We start from the raw sequence: 24,721 nt of genomic DNA on the forward strand, positions 1-24,721 counted from the left end.
ATCACCCAACTAGTTTAAAGTTTTCTAGATACTTAGTATTAAACTAGTTTTGTGGTCTCAAGTATTTAAATCATCTTCCAATGGGTTTACACCTGTTACATGAACATAAAAAGTTGCTCAATAAAATATTTCAGAGGAAAAGCTCAGCTCCTCTAATAAGGAAGTTAAAGGACTTCTGGTAAGTGCTCTAACAAGAGAAGAAATAGTGACAGGCATTCCAGCCACCGCACACGCAGCTTTGAAGCTAGACGACAGGCTTAAAATAGATGTGCACTCATTAGGAAAAAAGGCAAGATAAAAATACAAAGCATGATGAATTGATATCAGCCCTTAGTTTCTCATAATAATAATTTAAATCCTCTCAACAATATATATGTTAAAGAGGGTATAATTTAAGGAAGAAAGTACACATTTTATTTTCAAGAGCAGTAGAGGCATAAGCGGTTTTGCAAATGGGGTAAGACTGGCATCAAACAGCTACAAAAGCTTGAGGAACTTCTGCACACATCTGTCTTGATAAACCCATCACGACTGTATTAAGATGGGAAGCACGCTGCAGTAGTGTCCAGTGATCCTGAGTGACAGACACTTAGACATTGCTTTTGTTGACATGTTTGTCAGCAGAGCACCTCTTCAAAGGAATTTATAATTAAGTGAACTGGCAATACTATAATTTACACAAACTAGTTAAATGTGGGTCACATACAACACTTTAAGTTGCTGGTGGAATCAATCAAGCATCCAGAAACTTTATTGCATTTAGCTCTGCACAACAGAACACTTTTTATTATGAAACTACCAGTTACCTTGTTGAATAGCCATTCAGATGGAAAACCCAGTAACTGATTTCCAGCAGCGGTAAAGTTGCTACGTATTATTTTGCTCTGTGAAAACCAAAACTATCTTTAAATTACTAAAGCTTTAACCTCTAATGATATTAATCTCTTACATCTGATAGATAACTTTGTACTTTTCTTTTATTCTAAATTCAAAGACAAGGTAACTTTAAAGTTACTTCCCCCCACCCCTGAAAAAGAAAGACTTTATTAGTATCTGAAAGGATAACATTGCTAGATATTCTGAACAGCATGTGCCTATTGATTCGCAGGCAGTCCTGGCACGCTTATTTTAGAATGCTGACTCTCTCTCCGGGGAATTAGAAATACTTGAAGACTGTTTAATCCTTCCGTACTCTCCTTTTGCGTATTGACTTTATGGGCCCGTCTCCAGATCCTGTGCCCTCATCTGCTTCTTTCATCTAGACAAAAGCATTATGGAAACGGTTATAAAAGTATCAAAGGTAATTAGTACATAGCAGCAAATGATATATGAGTCTCTAAAATACATGTTCCACCAATCAGCGCTGCCTTTGTCCGTGTCCCTTGACTTCGCACAAGTGCTCAGAGTGTGTGCACGAGTTGACCTGTTCTCAGGTCCAGTGTGTGGCAGAGCGACTTAGTGAGGGCGGTGCCCCTGCCGCCCACGGCTCCACCCACCGTTCCATTAAGGACTTAGAACTTGGTCTCAACGTCACGGTCAACAGCGCATTTCCACTGCTTTTTATCCAAAGCACTAACTATTCATCACAGTGTTGCCCGTGATTGATGAGCTACTTTTACAGAGACTTTTTCAGAACTTCTGGCACACAGTACCCCAGAAAAATTAAAATAGAGAAAAAATAGCATATTGAATGATCTAAGCTTTTTAAAAAAAAATCCTGTAATTTTTATCTTTCCAGAATATGTGCTTTATGTGAGTCCATTTTAGAGCAAAATATAATGAAGATATGCGGTGGTTTTACATAAAGCTTTAATTACCTCTCAAGGTTATACCATACAGAAACTGACTGACTTTAGTTTACTGACAAATATGCCTGGGAAGACTAAACACTAGAAGATGGAATGAAGACTTTTTTTTTTTTTTTTTTTTGGTGATCCTGATACTGAACTCAGGGGCATCTACCTCTGAGCTGCACACCCACTCCTATTTCATTGTTTATTTTGGAACTGTCTCACTCAGTTGCTGAAGGCCTTGCTAAATTGCTGAGGCTGGCCTCAAATCTGTGATCCTCTTGTCTCAGTCTCCCAAGTACTGTAATTACAGATGTGTTCCACCACACCTGGCTGGAATTAATATTTTAGGATACAGACACCTGGCTGAAATTAAGAACTCTTAATTTATGCATTTGTGAAGCAAATGTAACTGGAATACATATTTGAATAAGCGGCAACAATTATCTTTATTAAGAACATCAGAACGGAAACAATCGCTTTTAAAAACTCTACTCTGGAAGAAATTGTCTCTATGGAGAGTTCTCTCTAAACCTGGATATTCACACTAGATAACTATCCCCAAAGTCTCTTTAAAAACTCAGGAGAACATTAAGACCAGAAACCAGGTGTGCATATTGAATAAGTGAAAGAAAACGTTTGAACAACAGTAACAACTAGTTGATCTGGGAGAGCTCTTTGGATAGACACAGTGGAAAGCCAAGGGCCAGGCAGAGGCGACTGCGGCGGCCGTGTCAGTAAGAGGGAAGACACCGCCAGCGTCTGGTAGAAGCAGGACTGGCTGGAGGGCCGGCTGAGGACCTGGCTTTTGGTTTACACTGGGTAAAAAGAAAGCTGTGGTGCCTGATTTCTGATTCTATGAAAGCTGGTTGAAGAAAAATAAAAGGCATTGTGGAAGTTCCATTTTACATCAGAATACAAAAAGTTAATAGAAAAAATAAATAATAAAGTTAACGGGGGGAAAAAAAGTAGTTCACTGGAGATTTGAGAAAATCCCTGAATTGGGCAGATAGGACTCAACTACCTAGTAAATGAACTCCTTCCAAATGTGTCAGTATGGAGATAGTAAGAAGGTTTTGGTAACAGCTATATAAAAAAGATTATAATAATAAAGGTTACAAAAAGTTGTTTTAAATATTCAAATGGTCTGTTATAACAATAAAATATTTTAACGACAAGGTGATAATTTCTTACAGATTCAGTTCAGCCTTTACATTTTGTAAAATGCAGGCTCACTCTGCTCTCTTGTTAGCTGTTAAATTATACTATTTTCTTGCTTTTTTTTTTTTAGTATGAGTTGAAAACAATATTGAGTCTCTTATGAAAGCTCAGAGAAGTAGGGAGAAGCAGGGCCAACATCCCCTCACAGACCAGGCTGCCGCTTTTACTGGTGTCATTCCCGTGGACAGCAGCCGTCCACGGGAAGCAGCTTACCTCGTCCTCAGAGCCAGACTTGGTGGACTTGCTGCCCTCTTCCTGCCCTTCTGTGACTTCGATTTCTTCTTCACTCTTTTCCTCGGGTTCGCCTTCCTCTTCTACAACACAGGTTTCGTTAAAAGTCAAGACTTGATAAATAAGAAGTGTGCTATTGAAAAGTATTAACTAAAATTGGGGGGATTCATTTAAATTCCCAAATTTAAAAGCACGTTCTTCTTTTCAAAATTTAAGTATTTACAAGTACTCATTATTTTACAAATAAATCGTCCTAATGGAGGCAGGGGACAAGCTTGTAGAATTCTGTATGTAATGTGAAAACCAAAATATGATTATCTTTTTGTGTCTGCATCCTAGCGATACTTTGCTTAACCTTTGGTGGTCTTGTTATCCTCTGATGCCCTGCTTCTTCACACTGGCACCTTTACGGACACTGGTGTGCATTTGTATAGTGACGGACTTTTAAGTATACCATATGATCTCCAGCCATCTTTCAAAAAAAAAATTAAGCATACTCTAGAAGCTATAATAGAGTAAAAATTTCTACCATACCAAAAATGGGGTTTGAAAAAAGGGAAGTTGGCCGGGCGTGGTGGCGCACGCTTGTAATCCCCGCGCTTGGGAGGCGGAGACAGGAGGATCGCGCAGGTTCAAAGCCAGACGCACTGGCTTAGGAGACCCTGTTTCCAAATAAAAATATAAAAATAGGTCTGGGAATGTAGCCTGGAGGTAGAAGGGCTTCCAGGAACCCCAGTACCACACACACACAAAAAGGGAAGTTGACAAATTATCACTTCTGCCTCCCGTTTATTTCCACAGGTATTGCCTGGGACAACGCATATATGTAAAGAACTTTCTAAAGCGTGACCTTATCGGTACCTAAGTGTTCCAATACAGCCCGGTAATGGACGCAGATCAAAGCATCAATATACAAAACACTAAGACTAGTTATAAAGATAAGGCTCAGAACTTACAACCTAAAGAATTTGTTTTGATTCCCTGATACACAGAGACACACAGATATATACATGCATATATACACATACACATATATAACGTGCAAATATATATATATATATAATATATATGTATATATATATATGTGCATTTTTTAGAGTTTTTTAAGTCAGCTGTTTCATCAACTACTAAGTTAAATTACACATAGGCATTGGAGATACATTTTTTTTTCTAGGATGCTAGAGAATAAACCCAGGGCGTTTAGTCAGAGGTGTTCTGCCTCTGAGCCATACCTCCAGTCCTATTTTTATTTTAAAACAGGTTCTGCCAGGTGTGGTGGCGCATGCTTGTAATCCCCACATTTGGGAGGCAGAGACAGGAGGATCGCGCAGGTTCAAAGTCAGCCGCGCTGGCTTAAGAGACACTGTTTCCAAATAAAAATAGGTCTGGGGGTGCAGTCCGGAGGTAGAAGGGCTTCCAGGAACCCCAGTACCACAAAAAATAAATAAATAAAAAAATAAAAATAAAACAGGTTCTCACTAAGTTGCTGAGGGCCTTGCTAAGCTGCTGAGGCTGGCCTTGAACCCGCAATCCTTCTGTCTCAAGCCTCCCAGGTACTGGGAATATAGGCATGCATCACCACTCTCGGCTTAAAGGTGCAAGTTAAGTTGTAAAAGACTTGATTTGGAATTTGGCTTGGGACACTTGGTAGTTTTATTTCAACCTAAATGTGCTTACGGAAGTCTCATCTGAGGACCCCCAAGCCCCCCATCGCTTCCTCGGTTCGCTAACACCTTCAGGAGTTCAGTGCAGGTGGGAAGGGACCATGGACTCAGCAATACTTGCAGGAAAGCATTTATTCTATATGACAGAGGATCTGCTAAACACAGCCGCTGGAGGAAGATCTGATGTTGGTTTTATTGCTGCGATCACCTGCCTCAGACCTGTTCTTCTACAGGGGCCACAATCTCAAGCTTGCGCTTCACCTTTAGTCCCAACAAAAAGTTAGGACACATGGGATTCATAGCTTTCGAGCTCCCAAGCAACTGAATCCATTGACACGTCTTTTTCTTCCAAAATGTCAAGGATCTACATAGGGCGGCTGCTCCGAGGGAGGCTGTTAAAGCATCTCATGCTGAACTTGAGCCAAAGTTCGGTCAGGGGGCCCACAAGAGCCTAAGCCCCCCATGAAGTATGAATAGCATCGCCTTCTTCAAAAATTACTTTAAGCTTATTTGGATCAATATGTGCAATTGGAATTTTATGTGTAAGCATTATTAACTAAAACAGGTGTGCGATGGCTTGTGAGAGACTCAGTCAGCAAAGAATTTTTTTCCCAAGGACAAAGTCTGGGCCGAAAGATGAAATTCAAGCTGACCTTAGTTTGAGCCAATGTATAAGATTAGGTTCAAGCTGACCTTGTGGTATGAGACAAAGCTGACTTTCTATGATTCATTAAATGTCTGACACCCTGCCCTGAGGTCTGTAAAAGAATCTTTTTAAACTTTCCTGCTTACATAGATATGCTTTTTTCTGTCCTGCATGAAAGAAAGTATAAGGACTGTTAGAAGTTCTGAATAAACAGAGTAGACTGCAGCTGGTCTCTCTCACGACCTCGACTCCTCTCACCAGCACACAAACCCCGACTCTTGCTAGGGCCGGACCCCGGCAGGAGGCCACCCTCGTGCCCCTGGGGGCTCAGACAGACGAGTCTGGTGGTAAGCAAGTGCAACCCCTCATCATTTCAAGATAACGCATCTCCTCTGGAGGACCCCGTCCTGCCTCGTGAGCATCACGGTGTGTCGTACCTTTTTCAGGAACTTCGTCACCTTTTTCGGGAATTTTGCCGTCACTCTGCTTCTTCTCCTCTTCCAGGTCAGCAGGACTTTCCAGAGCCGCCTTCTCTTCCTTCACATCTTGCTCTAGCGCGCCCTTTGTTTGCGGTTTACATGTGTCTGTCTTTTTATACTCTGTCTCTTCATATTTTTTCTATAGCAGTTTAACATATGCTATTTTTACTAAAAGAAAAGCACTATTTACAACTTTTTTTTGCAATAACTGATAACATACACAGTGAGGTGTAAAAAATGTATTGGAGATTCAGTTCATTCTCCTTGCGAATCACTTGCTCAACTCATGGACCTAAAATCTCACAAATCTCAAAAGCTAGAGAAAATTTACTTTCTTTACCTTTACTCTTCTTGGCCAACAAAACGAGGTAATGATTGCGATGGGCAGCCCGGCTGTCAGGAGGTAGACGAGCCACAGCCATGGGCGCTGCGCAGCCGTGGTGATTAGCTGTTTGAACACGCCAGGCTACGGGAGGATAAGCATACACATGCAATTCAGATGTTACAGACCTCTGCCGAGAAACAGAGCTTACAAAACACATTCTACCTAGGCATTTTATATCAGGAAGTAACTTGTTAGCAAAATAACGTGTGTGTGTGTGTGTGTGTGTGTGTGTGTGTGTGTGTGGTGCTGGGGTGGAACCCAGGGGCTTTCTACCTCCGGGCTATACTCCCAGACCTATTTTATACTTTATTTGGAAACAGGGTCTCACTAAGTTGCCGAGAGCCTCACTAAGTAGCTGAGGCTGGCCTTGAACCTGTGCGATCCTCCTGTCTCAGCCTCCCAAGTGCGGGGATTACAAGCGTGCGCCACCATGCCCAACACAAAACAACTGTTTTATTTTCTCACCTTTCAACTGTACTTTGTAAAGTCAAATTTAATCATCAGGAGGCACCACTCAGTGAGACTTTATGCTAACAATTATGTGACTACACGTGTGCAAGGGCAGGATCGCCACCTACCACCCCCCACCGTGGCTCGCCGCCCCCTCCCTCCTTCGCTTTCTTTTGGTAGAACTACTTTTTATGGATATGTTCCTTAAGCATAGAAATCTCTGGTAAAATCATCCTGCACTTTTAAAGAACCTTTTAATAAAATTATGCCTCAGAATTATTGTGTTTTCTCATATAAGCAAATTTTACACGTGACATTCAATAAGGAAATCGTTTCTTATTAAAATAAAGTCGAGCTGGGTGTGAGGATGCATGCTTGTAATCCCAGCATTCGGGAGGCTGAGACAGGATTATCGCAGTTCGCGGACAGCCTCAGCTACTTAGTGATGCCCTCTGCAACTTAGTGAGACCCTGTTTCAAAATAAAGAACAAAAAATAGGGCAAAGGATGTAGCTCGGAGGTCAAATGCCTCTGGGTTCCATCCCCAGGCCACAATCAATCAATCAATCAATCAATCAAGACGGAGGCCATTTATTTAAACATGTTACAAGATGAGAATCCCCCCCCCTTTTTTTTTACTAACTGATTTGATGGTTGCTGCAAGCCTCCAAAGACTAACTGGTTTTAAAGATACATTCTCCAAAATGCAGAAAATGTCAAAACATTTAGCTTAAACTTTTCTAAACAGTCTAAGATACGGATAAACAACCCTGAACACAATATAATGTTAAAATTTGAAATTGTTTGTATTTCTCTGAGTGAAAGTGGTTAAAATGAATACAGATTATATCACCACGTGGGCCTTGAATTGGCAAGGTGACAAGACACTAAGAATACTTATTTCACCCCATGTGAAGGTACGTGCCTGTAATCCCAGACCTTGGGAGGCTGAGACAGAATTACAGGTTCTAAGCCAGCCTCAGCAACTTTGTGAAGCCCTGTTTCAAAATAGAAAATAAATGAGCTGGGCGTGGTGGCGCATGCTTGTAATCCCCGCGCTTGGGAGGCGGAGACAGGAGGATCGCGCAGGTTCGAAGCCAGCCGCGCTGGAGTAAGAGACCCTGTTTCAAAAATATAAAATAGGTCTGGGAGTGTAGCCCAGAGGTAAAAGGGCTTCCAGGAACCCCAGTACCACCAAAAAGAAAAAAAGAAAAAAAGAAAAGAAAAGAAATGAGAGGTAGGGTGTATCTCAGAGGTATGTGTTCAATCCTAATAGCTCGAAGGTAGACTGCCCCGGGTTTAATTCCCCAATACTATACACATACCCCCCAACACACAAAGAAGTCTTATTTCTATAAACAACAAATAGGTCTTAAATCCCATTAAATAATAATAATCAATGGATGAAATGAGAATTTAGACATATGCAGACAAAGCTCACTATGTAGTTCATAATCAGTCTGTATCATCGCATAAAAATGCTAAATAGCCTTCGTAAGTTCTCTCAAGTACGTCTTGGTATTCTGTAATTACTGCATATTTATTTACCACCGAAGGAACCATTTTTAGAACCTGTAACCAGAACAAGTCCTATCAGTACTATCCATAGTTAAGTCACCTCCATGATGGTCACTCCCATACCTCATTAGCATTTGCAACCATTATTTTAAATTTCCAGCCATCTGCAGCCCATTGATCTGCTATTTCCTTTTCTGAACAGATAATAAAATTATCAAAGTAGATGTCAGAGGTCATAGACCAAAGCTCTAAACCAAGGGCACGGAAAGAAGTCAGAAGAAATGGATGATCGTCTTCAAAATAATCTGGATTCGGGATTTTTCGAGGACTCCAGATTCCCTGGAAGAAACAACAGTTGAAGACATTTTCAAATAAAATAATTTTATGGTCAGTGCTGAGTGTTGAAATTAGCAGCAGTAAATGGAGAAAGAAAACCTGTGACATAAGTTTACTACCAACTTATTAGAAGTAAAATACTTCTTTTTATTCTGCTCCTATTGAGTAATAGTGACTTTTAACAGTGGGGGGGGGAAGCAAAGTTGAATGACACAGGCACTTTAAGGGAAAAAAAAACTATACTCAAAAGATGCCTGGCTTCATATTTTTAAAAATCCTGGAGTTTGTTTACTGATGCTAAAATATAATTAAGTGTAGTCATTATTAAAATGTACAAGGTGAGCCATCTTGATCTGAATTCATTTCTTTTATTTAGTTCTGAAGTAGGACATTACCCCAAAGTGAACACTGGCTGGTTATCAAAGCAACAGCGTATGAAGTGATTTCTCTTTGGTTCTTAATTTTATTACCCTAGAAAATTATGTAAAGGATCGTTACTTCTTAAATATAAATTAGTTGCATATTTTCTTTGGCTTCATAAAATAACTGTTGAAAGTTAACATTACTGATAACCAGATGTACAGGAGAAAATAGCACAACATTCGTGACTTCAATAAGGGGTTGAGCTGCTGGGTACTACCTGGTAGTCAGGATTATCGATCATTGGCGGTCTCCATATCCCTCTGTATTTTGGGTTATCGATCATGGGAGGTTTCCACTCTCCACACCCAATCCGGCACGCTGGGTTAGGTATATGCGGTGCCTCCCATTCTCCATCCATGTCTTCGTTCCTTAAGATAGGACAACAGAGCGAATGTAGGAGCCTTAAGACTCTCCTGTCAGCAATAAGCTGGTGATCACACAATGTAAGCAAGAGACACTTGACACTGACACGTGAAGATGAAGAATGCTTACCAGTCGTCGGGCTTGGGGGCATTGGGATTCGGGATGTATCTCGGTTCATCATCAAGCCAGCCATCAGGTTTCGTAGCACTCAAGTCTTCTATATGGGCAGGTTCATTTTCATCCCTGTAAATACATTATTTTATGTTAATGGTTATTTGAAGCCAGGAGTGGTGACACAGATCTGTGATCCCAGTACTTGCAAGGGTGAGACAGAGGTATCTCAGGTTTGTGGCCAGCCTCAGCAAATGAGTGGGACCCTATTTCAAAATAAAAACAAAATAAAATAAGGCTGGGAGTATAGCTTGGAGGTAGAATGCCCCTGGATTCAATCCCTAGCACCACAAGAAAGAAAAAAGGAAAGAGATAGAAAGAAAGAAAGAAAGAAAGAAAGAAAGAAAGAAAGAAAGAAAGAAAGAAGAAAGAGAAAGAAGGAAGAGAAAAAGAAAGGAGAAAGAGAGAAAGAAAGGAGAAAGATTTAATGCCGAGACCAAATAAACTTCAAGATAGAGCATTATCAATTTTATTAAAAAATTTTATAATAAAATCTGTTCTTCAAGAGGTCATAAAATTATGTGAATTAATTTGGTAACAGATCTTCAAAATACACAAAACCCAAACTGACATAAATCAAAATAAATAGAAGTACACAATTTCAGCTGAAGATTTTAATACTCTTTTCTTAATGTGAGACCCACTAAAAAACAGAACATAGGAGCCTCAAACAAAACTACCAACCTGATAACACCGACACTGGCGAAAAAGCCGGAGCTCGTCACAGAAATAGTTCTGACCATAGTGGAATTAAATTAGTCAACATGAAAATTATAACTAAAAATCCATAAATAGTTTATAATAAAGCAATTCACATTAAAAAAACACACCATGAATGAAGAAAGAAATCGCTGGAGGAAGTAGAAAATAGGCGGAGGTGAATGCTACTGTAAACAACGTATTTATGAAATGTGGCTAAGGCAGTCCTTAGAGAAATGTCCAGCTACCTCTACTGGAAAAAAGCTAAGATTTTCCAGCCTAATAAAGAAGAGAAAAGGAAAGCAAATTAAGTCCAAAGTAAGGAGGATGGAAATAATGGTGGAGAAAAGCCCAACAGAGGGAGGTTCTTCAGAAAGATCAACAGAACTCATGTGCCTTTATCTACACAGCCAGGAAAAGAGAAGCAGATTACCAAATCAGAAGGGAAAATGGGGCAGCATCACATACTGTTACAGATACAAATGGATAGAAGATGTCAGAACAATTAGACACCCTTATTTATAAACACTTTCTCTTCATTTACACACTATATTATACATAAAACTCAGGACAGAATTTTGGTGAAAGGAATTGTCTATCAGAAAAAAACTCCGTGACTTTCATTGAGGCAGAGATTTTTTAGGTAAGATACAAAAAGTATGAATAATCAAAAACAATTATCAGCATATTGGAATTCAGCAAAATTTAAAACTTGCTCTCTACTGAGAAAATCAAGATAAGCCCAGACTAAGAACTATATGCATACCACATGTGTATATTAATTGTATAATTATCATTACAAATGATCCTCATGATTTAGGGGCCTAAAATAACATCTTTTATTGCATAACTTCCATAGGTCAGGAATCTGGATGCAACTTGGCTGGGTGCTCTGCTTCGGGGTCTCTGGCAGTACCTTAAAATACATCCCAGAGCTGTTTAGGTACATTATCTTATTTAATCCCAGATCCAGTTACTGAGGTCACAGGCTAGCACTGGGCCGTGCACTTGAAAGCATAAAAAATAAACACATATTGAAAAGTACATCAAAGTAAAAATATGAATTGAAATGAAAATTTAAAATTAAAAGGCAGGGAAATTCAGAAGCCATTTTAGAAAAGTATTTCCCAGAAAATAGTCAACGTTAAGTAGTTCTGCTGTAAAAAGAGTAAGTGTCATCGGTCGGAAAGCCTGCTCATACGTCAGGTATCATTAGTAAAGCATGCCACGTGCTTCACTTTGCCACGGGTCCTTGGCTTACCAGTCGTCTGGCTTGACGGCGGAGGCGTCAGGGATTTTGGCTCTCTCATCCCACTCCTCGGGCTTCACATCCTTGGGATCGTCAATTTCTCTGGGGGGATTGACAGGAGGAACCACATCCTCTAGGAGACTTCCTTTGTTCACAACTATCTGATCAACTAATACTTCAAATGTGTCGTCTGGGTTCATTACTAAAGGACAAGTCAAATATTTTATACTTAGCATCCTGGTTTTAAAGATAAAGATGATTTGTAAAAGAATCTTCTAAATAATAAGACTATCTAAATTTTATGGATAAAATTTTCTCTCAACTACAAATAAAGGAATAACCAATGTGTTAAGTCAAAATATACTGAAATCGTTAGATATAACACTTTTAAAAATAAGGACAAACTTTTTTAAACTGCATTTTTCTTACCAATAAAGTGCTCTAATAGCTCTCAAATAAGAAATACCCAGTAGCCAGCTTTGTTTGGGACTCATGACTAGTCGGTTTCAATCTTTTATTGTTAGAGAATACAACTCAATTTTTCTCGGCATCTAAAAAAATTTTTAAAACAATCTCAAATTCTAAAAGGTGCAAGTATACTAAAAAGAACGTTCATCCTGAAACACTTGAGGTGCATGACCCCTGAATGCTTTAATATGCGTTTCTTAACAAACAAGGACATTTCTCCTATGTAAACCCAATGACAAATTATTCATATCACCCCAAATCAGGAAGTTAACATTACTAGATTATTATCCTTTCAGAAATGTTTAAAGATAAAGTTCACTGGCACTTCAAATTCAATGACCCATAGACTGTGGTATAAAATAGCATAAGGGTGATTTGAAATATTCAAGTTTACACTTAGCAGTACATCTGTTTCCAGGTAAATTCTAGGCCTCTACAAGCTCCCGAGGCAAAAGTTTCATAAAGGATTTTCTCACCCTTTGTAATGACAAAATGAAAGATAGATCTTCTTTCTAGGTAAAATTTAGATCTTTGGAAATAATGATGGCTGAAAATACCTGCCTAATATTTGCTTTCAGTGCCTGAAAAAATAAGGGTGCTAACAAAATCAGGAACGTGCGACTTGACCAGTTAGTTATGTGGGTGAAGAACCAGCTCCCAAGAGTGACAAGTCCTTCATACCAAAACCAAACTAGGCCATTTACATAAAAACCCAAGATCGAAAATCCGCACTCAGTATCTTTTCCCTTCTTTCTCTCCACTATTTCCTCTTCTATTATAGCTTAGATTATAAGACTACATTATTAAAAGGAAGGAAAAAAGATTGGAACGGCACTAAGCATAAGATTTTAAATGCAAAAAAAGTGCTGGGTCCTTCCTAATTCCGAAGAAGTCATTTTTCAAGAAGAAAATCTTAAAAATATATCTTTCTGAGTAAATTTTGGAACTGAAAGATTTTTAAAAATTATAAAGCAAAAAAGCTCACGGTAAACGTGTGTGTGTGTGTGTGTGTGTGTGTGTGTGTGTGTGTGTGTGTGTGCATTACCTCTGTTGAGACTCTTTGGCCAAAAACTTTCCGTTTAGAAAACTGAGTATTTTAAATGACTTTTTATAATAAGAAGCATGGGATTACCTAATATTTGTAAAGGTACTCATGGGGTTAAGAACTATATAGAGCCGGGCGTGGTGGCGCACGCTTGTAATCCCCGCGCTTGGGAGGCGGAGACAGGAGGATCGCGCAGGTTCAAAGCCAGCCGCGCTGGCGTAAGAGACCCTGTTTCAGAAATATAAAATAGGTCTGGGAGTGTAGCCCGGAGGAAGAAGGGCTTCCAGGAACCCCAGTACCACACACACACAAAAAAAGAACTATATAGAATAATGTTATAAAATATAGTAGTATTACAGATTGTTTTTTAAAAAGTTATTTGGTAATGCTAGCGAAAAGGGCCAACCTTTTTGTGTATATTAGTAAGAGAGCAAATGTTTAAAGAGTCAGACTTGAATTTCAATCCCAGCCCTACTAGTTCCTCTCCTTTTCTAAGGCAAAATAGAGAGACCACTGCTCACCTCATCATAACGGTTCCAAACGAAGTACCCAGGCTAGAGCCAATTACATAGTAAGTGAGTAATGAAAATTAGTTATTTTCTAGTCTCTCTGCTTACATAATTTTCCTACTGGCCACCATGATGTGCCTACAGTATGAATCTCACTCTCCGTCCCTATTTTATGATTACAGATTGAGGATCTGTATGCAAAATGCTTGAGATCATAAGTGGTTCTCATTTCAATGTTTTATGGGTTTTTGAATTATAGACTTCAGTGGTGGAGCGACCCTAACTAGGATTTCTGAAACACTCCAGAATCCAAACGTTTTGAGTTTCCTGATGGCACTGAAAAAGTTTCAGATTTTAGAGAATTTTGGATTTCGGATTTTCAACAGAGATAAACTGTGCAAGTATTCTTCCTGTCGCTGAACATGTTCATAGTTTTCATCTTTATAGAAGACTCCTCTAACTATAACATTTCGGTTCATTCAAATATTCAGGATATCTTCACACATAAGTCATTTTCTTTTATTCTGGATATCTTCTTTGGATAAATTGCTGAGTGGAATTTGGGTTTCAAAGGACATAAACCTCTTATGGCCTTTAATATATGCTATTATTTTGCTTTTGATCAGGTTTATACAAAATCAAATTAATTTCACTTGTTCAACACTAGTTATACTTGTGCATTATTTCCAGTTTGTGTTCTACAAAATGTTCATTATTACTTTCCAGTTATTTCAGAAAGGAGTTTTGATTCCAAATCTATTCTTAAACATAAAATTGAACAGAGTTGGCAGATAGAATGTTTCTGCAATTGTAGCCTTCGAAAGGGGAGAAGAATTATTCTCGGATGAAGTTGAAACTTGAGGAAGAAGCTGGTAGAGCCATTTTAAAAGTCCTGTTAAGATTTTGAAATGCTGTGATTTTGGGTAGCCCTGGGCCGACCAGAGCTGTCTAATCATCCTTGGGAACTGGAGGAACAACTATGGCGTCCCTCTGCCCTGCGTCTATGAAAACTCACATTTATTTAAGCAAAGACACAGATGCTCACATGGTTGCTCAGTGGGTCCCAACCACCCTGAGAGGGCAGCTAATCGTGCTCACAGCTGCCCAGGAAGAAACAGACGCCTTAGCCTGACATTCAGGACCTCCCCTTCTCACCTCTATTGCCTGGTTTCCCGTTCCTACAGCACCTCTGTCAGTGCTTCAAGTGACTTTCCCGCCTGTTCTCTACATTCTCTTTATACTTGAACATAAGGTCAAATATAATCAATAAAATCTTGACTCATTTTCCCCAAGTCTCTAAGTTGGAGATAACATTGCTGCTGAACTCTTAACTGAACTACTTTGCATCTCTCTCTTGGAACTCTATTTTCTACTTTTCTGTGTGTGTGTGTGTGTGTGTGTGTGTGTGTGTGTGTGTGTGTAATTTTATATATATGGCTTAATTTGATATATATGATTTAATTTGATATATATATGGTTCTTGAAGGTGAATATATATATATATATATTAATATAGTTATGGGTTTTTTTGTGGTACTGGGAATGGAACCCAGGGGCTTTCTAACTTCAGGCTATACTCCCAGACCTATTTTATATTTTATTTGGAAACAGGGTCTCACTAAGTAGCTGAGGCTGGCTTCGAACCAGTGTGATCCCCCTGTCTCAGCCTCCCAAGCGCAGGGATTACAAGCGTGTGCCACCACGCCGGGGTATATATAGTTCTTGAAGGTAAATGCATCTCCCAAAGCAGTGGCCGTAAATATATCTGTAGTCAGAAAATATTTCTGAAGTAATGAATGAATTAAAAGGATATACCTAGGGTATAAAGATGAGTCTTCCTGTCTGTAAAGAACTTTTTGAGATCTACATATGGAGGTTTGGCACGTTTTTCTTCAAAAACTCCAGTTTTGGGATGTTTATGTCTGAAGATAAAGTGAAGTTTATAATCTTCTCCGCACTTATCTGGTCCAAACATAATGGTATAAGATGTTTTATCATAAAAGTTTTCCTTCAAAGAGAGATGAGTGTTGGGATTAGTCCAAAATTACATAGTATTCAATGATTTTCTCTATTCTACCCTATGGGTAGAGTTTACAAACATATTCAATGCTAAGTGACTAAGAAATTAATGAACACAAGTGACAGTAAAGGATGTAGTAGACTGACAAAATTTTCAAATATATTTTGAGGCAAATATATTTTGAAATATATTTCAAATAGATTTTGAGGGCAAATACTACTTCCTTCCTGAATGTGTAGGAGAGAGCCTGAAATTACCTAAGCAATATCATAAAAAGCTTGAGTTACTTTATTTAAATTGATACAGTAATAATTCGCCAAGAATGAAATGAAATATTAAACTGGAGGAAAACATATTTATGGCCTCAAGACTAAAATGATTACTCATACCAGGAAATGAACCTTCTCAGGACAAAATGGAAAAAAAAAAAGTCAGACATAAAAACAGATGCAGAAACATGCTCCCTGTCTTACCACGAGTGGGTTCTCCGCCTGGCGGGACACGGTGGTTAAGAGCACTGGGTCTGGACTCAGACACTGGGTCTCAGTGCTGCCACCACTACCGCTGACACCCGCCACGTGTGGCTGAGTGTTAGGATGAGTTCAAAATTCCATAGTGTTCAATGGATTTCTCCATCGTTCCCCTCCCCCTCCCCCATCACTTCTGGAGTTTGGAGACAAATCTCCCTTTTCCTTGGGTTGGTTCTCTATACCCACTTTATTTCACTGCTTTGTCTGCTATCACGCTTCTCTCAACCAGTGTACAATTCATATTTTGTAAAGAACTCTGAGATGTTATTACAATGTTATTTTGTAATGTTATTTACAAACCATGTCATTTTTTATTTATACATGTGGTAAAGTTGTATATGATTCTAAAGATGATAAAACTGATGTTTTTAAGTAACACAGCTCTATGTATCTTGAAGGCAAACTGTGAGTAAAAGCTATCTAAATTCTTATCAGAGAGAGAGAACGTTTTTTTCCATTTCAGTTCAAAAGTAACTTTTCAGTTGTATCAATTACTCCTTAAAATACTAACTTTAGAAAGGTTTTCTTACATATTAAAATATCATACCAGAATCAAATCATCAGTGTCTGCTAGGAGTTTAATGTATGCACCTCCACAATCAATACCATCTTGAAAATTTACTTCGTATCTGAATGAGGGGGGAAAGAACCAAACTGCTGATAAGTAAAAATGGCTGACTGTTCTTTAAAATCTAATGCATCGCTCTCAATTCATTTAAACAAATCTTTACACCACTAGAAAGCTCAAATCGAGCATGTAACTGATAGGAAACCGAAGGGCTCTTCTATGGCTGTAATACTATGCCGGGGGAGGAGAGGAAGGTCTGCGACCACGTGTGACATGGAAGGCACCTATCTGCGTGTACACACACACACACACACACACACACACACACACACACATACACACACACATCCTTTTACAGATAACTGTGCTGCCTTTGAATCTTACCAACAAAAATATTTATGGTTCCATTCTGAATATAGTAACACGTTAATATCAAGTAATTTTAGGAAAACAGTTAAATAAAAAATGGTGATTTTACTGTGCAGTATGTCCTATGGCGGCAGGATTATATATATTACAGAATATATTATATATAATTTTATCATTAACCTGCTTTTCACGGGAAATCTCAGCATGTGTTGTGTGCGTACGCCCATTTGTATATTTAACTACATTAAACTAAAAAAGGAAATTGGCTTTTTTTGTGTGTGGGTCTGGGGATGGAATCCAGGGGCATTTGGCCTCCGAGCTACGACCCCTGCCCTGCTTTTTATTCTTTATTTTGAAGCAGGGTCTCACTGAGTTGTGGAGGGCCTCACTAAGTAGCTGAGGCTGTGTGCGAACTGCGATCCTCTGGTCTCAGCGAAATTTGCTTTTTTTATACCCAGCATCAACATCCAAACTCTCCATTCAGATGCCCAGTTATAACAAGCTAATACAAACGCTGAAAAAGTATTCAAAAGCATATAAAACTTACTGAACTATCAAAGGCTTATCCGCAAAAACGAAGGGCTTTGCCAACACGGCGGATATGGCGTGGTGCTTTGCCCTGGATTTCAGCACGAGTCCTCTGTCCCCAGGCACCCAGTTATCCTTCAGCGCTTCTATCTCCCATCTTCCTAAACAGTGAGGCAAAGCAAATTAAACTAAAACAGAAACCCCTGGCTTCCTAATTACTCACCGGAAGTTGTAAACAACAACTTTATCCACGAAGGTGGATTTGACAATAATAAAACGAAATCACAGATCAGGAAATAATATCCATAACTTTATATATGCCTGTTTTTGTTTCTTCATGGTTTTCTTCCCTCTCCCCAGAGAATGGTTTCATTTTCTTAAGTAAAATGTGAAAACTAAACTAATAAGTAACAAACACTAGAGGCACTTCTAAAGCAGGATTATTTTGATTTTCTTCAATGGACTTTTTAAAGAATTATGAAATGTGGTTTGTTTCATAGTCTCTCTCAATACTAATGTGTGGGGGGAATGGAACCCAGGGCATTCTACCTCCAAGCTACAATACCAGCCCGTTCTTTTTATTCTTTGTTTTGAAACAAGGTCTCACTAAGTTGTGGTGGGCCTCGCTAAGTAGCTGAGGCTGGCCAGAAACCCATTATCCTCTTGTCTCAGCCTCCAAAGTACTAGGATTATAAGTGTGAGCCACTACACCCAGATAATACTAATTTTTAAAAATGAGATATTTAGAACTGCATGAAGAGCATCCTTAACACACAACAAGCAGTCTGCCTGCATCCCTTTATGTTTTTTTAAATGGATGGCACCCATCAGTTACGTTTCTGACTGCAGTTATTGGGTATTTAACTCACACAAACACTTCCCAGGCTGTGTCAAGAAGCCTTCAGAACCTTGAGCCAGGGAAGCAGTAAAGGGCTAGCTATCGCAGCAGCCAGCCGCATGGGGCAGAGCTGAGTTAGGGCACCAGGGCAGAATGGTCCATGTTTGAGATCAGAGGCTTCTGAGATCAGATCATGGGGTGTAAGGCCAGAAGCAGTGTATGGGTTTTACTCTTTTATTCTTCTTAGAATAGAAACCAACTTTATTAATTTGTATAAAATCTAGTTTTGAAAATCAGACATATTATCTAATCCAAGTATAACCTCAATTCAGCAAAAACTGGTTATTTTCCAATATTGTGTCAACTCGAAATATTTATTAATGGGCACTTTTGAATCACTAATACTCTTATATTACTTTTAATAAAGAGAAAAAATGCAAGAGCCAGAAGTGTTACAAATCAAAGATTAAAATGATTTTTGGTGTATCTCTGTGTATACTTTATTGGGCTTTGAAAGATGCTTTATAAAAAGTTCTCAGATCCTCACATTCGGTATTACTGTGTTTGTAAAAGATAAATTTATTTGGTTTTATTCTCTCATATTGACAATGAATTATATTATCATTACTAACTGTTCCACTGCAAAAAAAAAAAAAGTCTTGGGGGAGTATAAGGGATTGAATCCAAGAGGATTCTATTTCTAAGCTACATGTCCAGCCTTTTTTATTTTTTGTTTTGAAACAGGGTCTTGCTAGGTTGCTAAGGCTAATCTTGAATCTGCAATTCTTCTATCTCAGCCTCCCAATGTTGGCATTACAGGCATGCAGCACCATGCCTGCCTAAAAGTCTTATATTAAGAAGTAACAACTTGATCTGGACATGGTGGCACATGCTTGTAATCCCAGCATTCGGGAGGCTGAGACAGGAGGGTCACAGTTTGAGGACAGCCTCAGCTACTTAGGCCCTTTGCAACTCAGTGAGACCCTATTTCAAAATTAAAGAAAAAAAAATAGGGCTGGTGGTGTTGCTCGAATGTAGAATGCCAGTGAGTTCCATCCCCAGTACAGGAAAAAAAAAAAGATATTTATAGTAAACAATTTTTAAAACTATGTTGCTTTTCCTGCAATTATGCATATACATTTACCCGCTATGAAAAACTTATTAATTAGCACTTTAATTTTAGAAAACCAGGTCATTTTCTTTCAAAGACAAGTAGTTTTACCTAACTTTAAACAGTAACTTTCTATTAACCAAATCATGTACCTAATTTCTGGACAATATTAGCTAATAAAAATTCTCTTGTGAATAAAATTTCACAAAGAATTTACAGGTTTTTATCTAAAAAATCCTGAAGTTGGTTATTTGAAGAATTTTGAATTTATTAGAACATTACACTTTTAATAACTTAATCTGAACTATTTAAATAATGCTTACCCAAATGCACTGTTTGTAACCCTGCATTTGATGTTCCGTACAGACTTGCTTACCAAAAAACTTGGAATGAACCAGACTCAGGTGCTGCTGGATAGGTGCTAGGACCGACCACCGTGAATCCAAAGTCTTTCAAAGAAATCTAGCATTGGTATCAACTACAACTCACTACCACGTCCAATCCCTGCCATATGGGCACTCCACATACCACTTTCAAAACCTAGAATTTGAATAGATGCCATACTTTTCAAAGTTGCTTTGAATAAATTGAACAAAACCAGAAACCACAGCTAGGTCTAATATATGCTAGAGATGGTTTCTGTGGTCGTCCTTGATTTTTTGACAGTAAAGTAATAAATATTGCAAAATCACAGAAAGAATATACAGAAAATGATGCTGTCGCCCAAATTTCCAGTAGCCTACTCCACAGAGCCCAACAGGGCTGCCTCCCAGGTGACTGTGTGGTACTTACAACTGGGAGAATCTCTGCATGTATTTATTGAAGTGATTTGAAGAGCATTATCCACTCCAATATTTAATATTTAATAATTAACAGATTAAACTTGGTTACTGAGAAAATATTTGTTTTTACTTGCTTCTTTTTAAATTTAAGTTGCAGAGAAAAAAACTTAAGCACCAAAAGACATTTTTGTGTAATAATAGACACTTAAAACTCACCCTTAAAATGGACCATATCTTAATTTTAAGAAAGCTTCAACAATAGATTTTTACAAAATACAAATATAAAGGAAATATTCACCCAATGTTCTTGGGAAAAAATTGTCAAGTATGTAAAGAAAAGTGTTAAGACCAAGCATAACTATTTAATATTGTGTACTGTGTTTCTGAGGATGTATTTTAGGAAGCGTTATATACCTCCTCAGAGTCACGGCTTCGCAGGGCAAATACTTTTTTTCTGTAAATGAATTTAGACTGAATGCAGTGATACTTATTCTGTGTCATTTTGTGGTGTTCTTCTTGGAGCACATAAGCATAAACCAGCAGGAGGGATGTGCTAGGAGGGAGAACACCTTGTGTAAAGATATGCCTAGTCTATACTAAAACAGAGGCCATGAGGAGTAGACAGCTGCCCACCAACACCCACCCTTTCGCTGCTCCTGTTGGGGTCTAGGTGTGAGGTCATGAGCTTAAGGGAACGAGGTCCTCTGAAACAAGAAATCCCACTCCAGTCACCTTGAGAAGAGGCGGATCTTCCCTCAGGATGTTACATAGAAGAGGCTGGTTTTAAACTAGAAGAAATTGTTTTGCCTGTCTGGAGGATGGTCTGGGTCAGGGAGAAAAGACCTCCTAAGGGACAGCTCTCTAGATGGCTAGGCCTGAAGTTATCTACCAGGGACTGTGATAATGACGTAGGCCTGCAGGTGTGGGATCCAGGAGCAGGCTTCTGTCCTGTAGTTCTCATTAATGAGCTTCTGAGCGGCACTGCCTAGGAGAATCTTGCCATAATTATAATTTGATCTATGTGTGTCTAAGCCCAAGGCAAAGTCATGGAGAACAGCAGGAGCCTGCGTAATGCTGCTTTAGGAAAGACCAACTGCAATAGAGAGAAAACTCAACTGCTTAGAGTCAGAAAAAGTGGACAGTGGCTTAAAAGGGGACTTCCAAAAATCCTGAGGAGACCAATATAACGTAATGACAATATAACCTGAAAATCTAGTGGACCTTGGGTCATACTGGTTATATCTAAGACTCAAATTAAGTTTTTTACCATCATAGATAGAAATCTCTTCATCCATACCATCTTTCTTTGCTTTTGATAAGACCCACCTGCAAATAAAATTGAAAACATATTTATCACTAAAATAAAACTAGCAATTTTTTACTAGTTTATACTAGAAATATAAAAGATTATCCAACACCGTCACTCTTCATTCAAAAATAAATGAATACTTAAGAGGTTATGCCTGTATGTAATCCTGCAAGGCTAAGCCATATTTGGATGCTATGATTTACCAGCTTGATGATCACAGCTAATGCACAAGAAGCCTCAGTCTGCTCGCCTGTAGAGTGGGGATAAATACCGTACTGACCTACCTACTCAGGATGGGGTCTGGCACAGGACAATCAATACATTTTAATGTATATTGGTTTTATCATCATTTAGGCTGGAAGAGTAACTCAAATTTGCCATCTGAACTTAGATTATTAATATCTGCTCTAAAGAATGAAGACATTTTTACATTTTTTCTTTACATTAAATTTTATTTTTAACTTCCTTTCTGTAACTATTTAAATTAAACATTTCTATCAATAGCAAAATGTTTAAAATATTCGTTTATGCTATTAAGTAAAGTTCTTTAAATTTTTATAGAGCTGTATTTACAGATAATTCTCGGAGGCTCATTACCAATAACTTCAGAAAAGCTAATCACATCAAGGAAAATATTCCCTTGCATGAATACTCACCCAACCAACTTTCCACTATCAAATGTCTCTGTAAAATACACTTCCCCTGTAGGTTCAGGTGTCTTATATTTGATCTAGAAAAAAAAGTTTTAAAAGTCTAAAGTTACTTATCTTTGCTATTTATTTATTTATTTATTTATTTATTTATTTATTTACTTTTGGCAATAGAGATCGAACCCAGGGACATTCTACTTCTGAGCCACGATCTCATCCTTTTTTTTTTTTTTATTTTGAAATACAGTCTCACTAAGTTGCTGAAATTGACCTTGAACCTGTAATTCTTCTGCCTCAGCCTCCCAAGTACTGGGATTGCAAACATATACCACTACGCCCAGCTTCAAAAGCACCATTATTAACATCTTTTTCTCTTTAAAAAGAAAAAAAAAAGTGATTTACTTCTATTTACTTTTTTTTTTTCAATACTGGGAGTGGTACCTGGGGGTGTGGGGGGGTATTCTACCTCCGAGCTACAACCCAGTTCTATTTTTTTATTCTTTATTTTGAAATAGGGTCTCACTGAGTTGCAAAGTGCTTCACTGAGTAGCTGAGGCTGTCTGCGAAACTGGATCCTCCTGTCTCAGGCTCCAGAATGCTGGGATTACAAGTGTGCGCCACCACGCCTGGCTGAGCTATTTACCTCTTAAACAACTACAAATCACACTACCTTTTATTTTAGGGAAAGACCTGGTAGCGTCAAAAACAAAACTAAAAAGCATACTCTTGGCTAAAGAACTTCATCCTTTTCAACCAGTCATTTACTACTAGATAGTAAAAATCTATTTAACAAAACTGTACTAGGTACGGTTTTGTGTAAATACTCTAAAAAATACAGCAACAACACAGGAAAAAAAAAACCAGTGGTTTTCTGTTTGGCTAATGAAGACTACGAGGACTGAACTGAGTCCTAACCTTACAGTCACTTGTATGTATCTTGTAAGGAGCAATGCATGCGTCAGTTTCAGTGTCTTACCTCTGAGGAGTGTTCACCCTCATTGACGCTGATCTCTTCTGAACTTTTATCGAAGTCTTCCATGTCAACGGCATCATCCATAAATTCTGCGTTAGCTGAGATGAATAGAAGACCCAGACATAGTCCAATGCCTTGGAAGCGCATACTGACTCTTGGTGAAATTAAAAGTAATGAATGAAAATAAGGCAAAGTTGTGAAAAGATATAAGTATTGTAGAAAGGAAGAATTTTCTTTATTACTTTAATAATACCATAAGTTATTAGTGTCTTAAAACCTTCTTGATTCTAGGATGGTGTTTAAAACTAATAAATTAAATTATACCTAAACAAGCAAAAAACAAAGTTCAAATCCTTTAGCAAACAGTTCCTACAGATACAGACCTCTCAAAAAACACAGCCATTGGCACAGATAGCAATTGTTATCAAACAAAAAGAATGTGTAGACCCCTTTAAAAGAAAGCAAAAATGTATGATTCTTAATGTTTATTTTTAATGCTGCTTATGTGTATATGTATACTTAGAAACCAAGTCAAAATACATTTACAGTTAAGCATTAGAAAACAAACAAAACAAAAACAAGATGAAACTAAAGGAATATTTATCAAAAATTTAATAATTTGTGGCAGTTGTTTTTTCTTTTGTGTGCGCCTGTGTTTTGCGGTACTGAGGATGGAACCCAGAGGCATTTGACCTCCAAGCTACACTCCCTGCCCTATTTTTTATTCTTTATTTTGAAACAGGGTCTCACTGAGTTGCAGAGGGCCTCACTAAGTAGCTGAGGCTGTCCACGAATCACGATCCTCCTGTCTCATGCTCCCGAATGCTGGGATTACAAGCGCGTGCCACCACGCCCGGCTGGCAGTGTTTTTTTTGAAAACCAAATCACACCTGAAAGATGAATCAACCATGGGGCACGCTGCCATCACGTCATCACGTCGACTGCTAAGGAAAACGCTCTTTTGCATTTGCCATTGCTGTAAGTCTACAACTACCGAATTAACAGTCACCTATCCAAGTACCGCAATACTATTTCTTATGCTACTAGTTAAGTAAAAGTTAAATGCAATGTGGTTACCTCTTAAGGTAGAAGTAAACACGTTACAGCATTTCATCTTCCTCTACTCCACTAACATACAGAAATTCAAGTGGTGCCCACAGACTTTCAAACTAGTGCACGTCAATACTGAGACAGCGTGGCAATCTTTGGATGTGAGGTGGTGGTCATTCTTCAAGATAATCCCGAATATAATTATATTACTGCTCTTTCAAAGTCACCACCAACATGAAAATGTTTGCACTTTTTTTTATGGGTCTGGAGATGGAACCCAGGGGCATTCTGCCTTTGAGCGACACCCCCAGCCCTATTTTTTATCCTTTATTTTGAAAGAGGGTCTC

General features: G+C 38.5%; 1 protein-coding gene across 2 annotated transcripts; it reads right to left on the reverse strand.

Annotated features, from left to right (window-relative positions):
* Positions 1–1,177: 1,177 nt before the first annotated feature.
* On the reverse strand, positions 1,178–23,471 carry CLGN (calmegin; the record flags this gene model as incomplete). Of its 2 annotated transcripts, none has more annotated exons than XM_080697993.1 (14): positions 1,178–1,258; positions 3,225–3,322; positions 6,011–6,170; positions 6,372–6,497; positions 8,507–8,722; positions 9,360–9,510; positions 9,635–9,748; positions 11,637–11,826; positions 15,462–15,654; positions 16,744–16,825; positions 17,681–17,822; positions 21,660–21,718; positions 22,358–22,431; positions 23,328–23,471. In XM_080697993.1, 14 exons carry the CDS (start codon positions 23,469–23,471, stop codon positions 1,178–1,180), a joined length of 1,830 nt encoding a protein of 609 aa, XP_080554119.1. The 2 variants fall into 2 exon arrangements, with proteins under 2 accessions (XP_080554119.1, XP_080554118.1); XM_080697992.1 differs by having other exon boundaries at positions 3,225–3,325.
* Positions 23,472–24,721: the final 1,250 nt, after the last annotated feature.

This window comes from Muscardinus avellanarius (genome assembly GCF_963383645.1).
Source record: "Muscardinus avellanarius genome assembly, chromosome: 6".
Lineage (NCBI taxonomy): Eukaryota > Metazoa > Chordata > Mammalia > Rodentia > Gliridae > Muscardinus > Muscardinus avellanarius.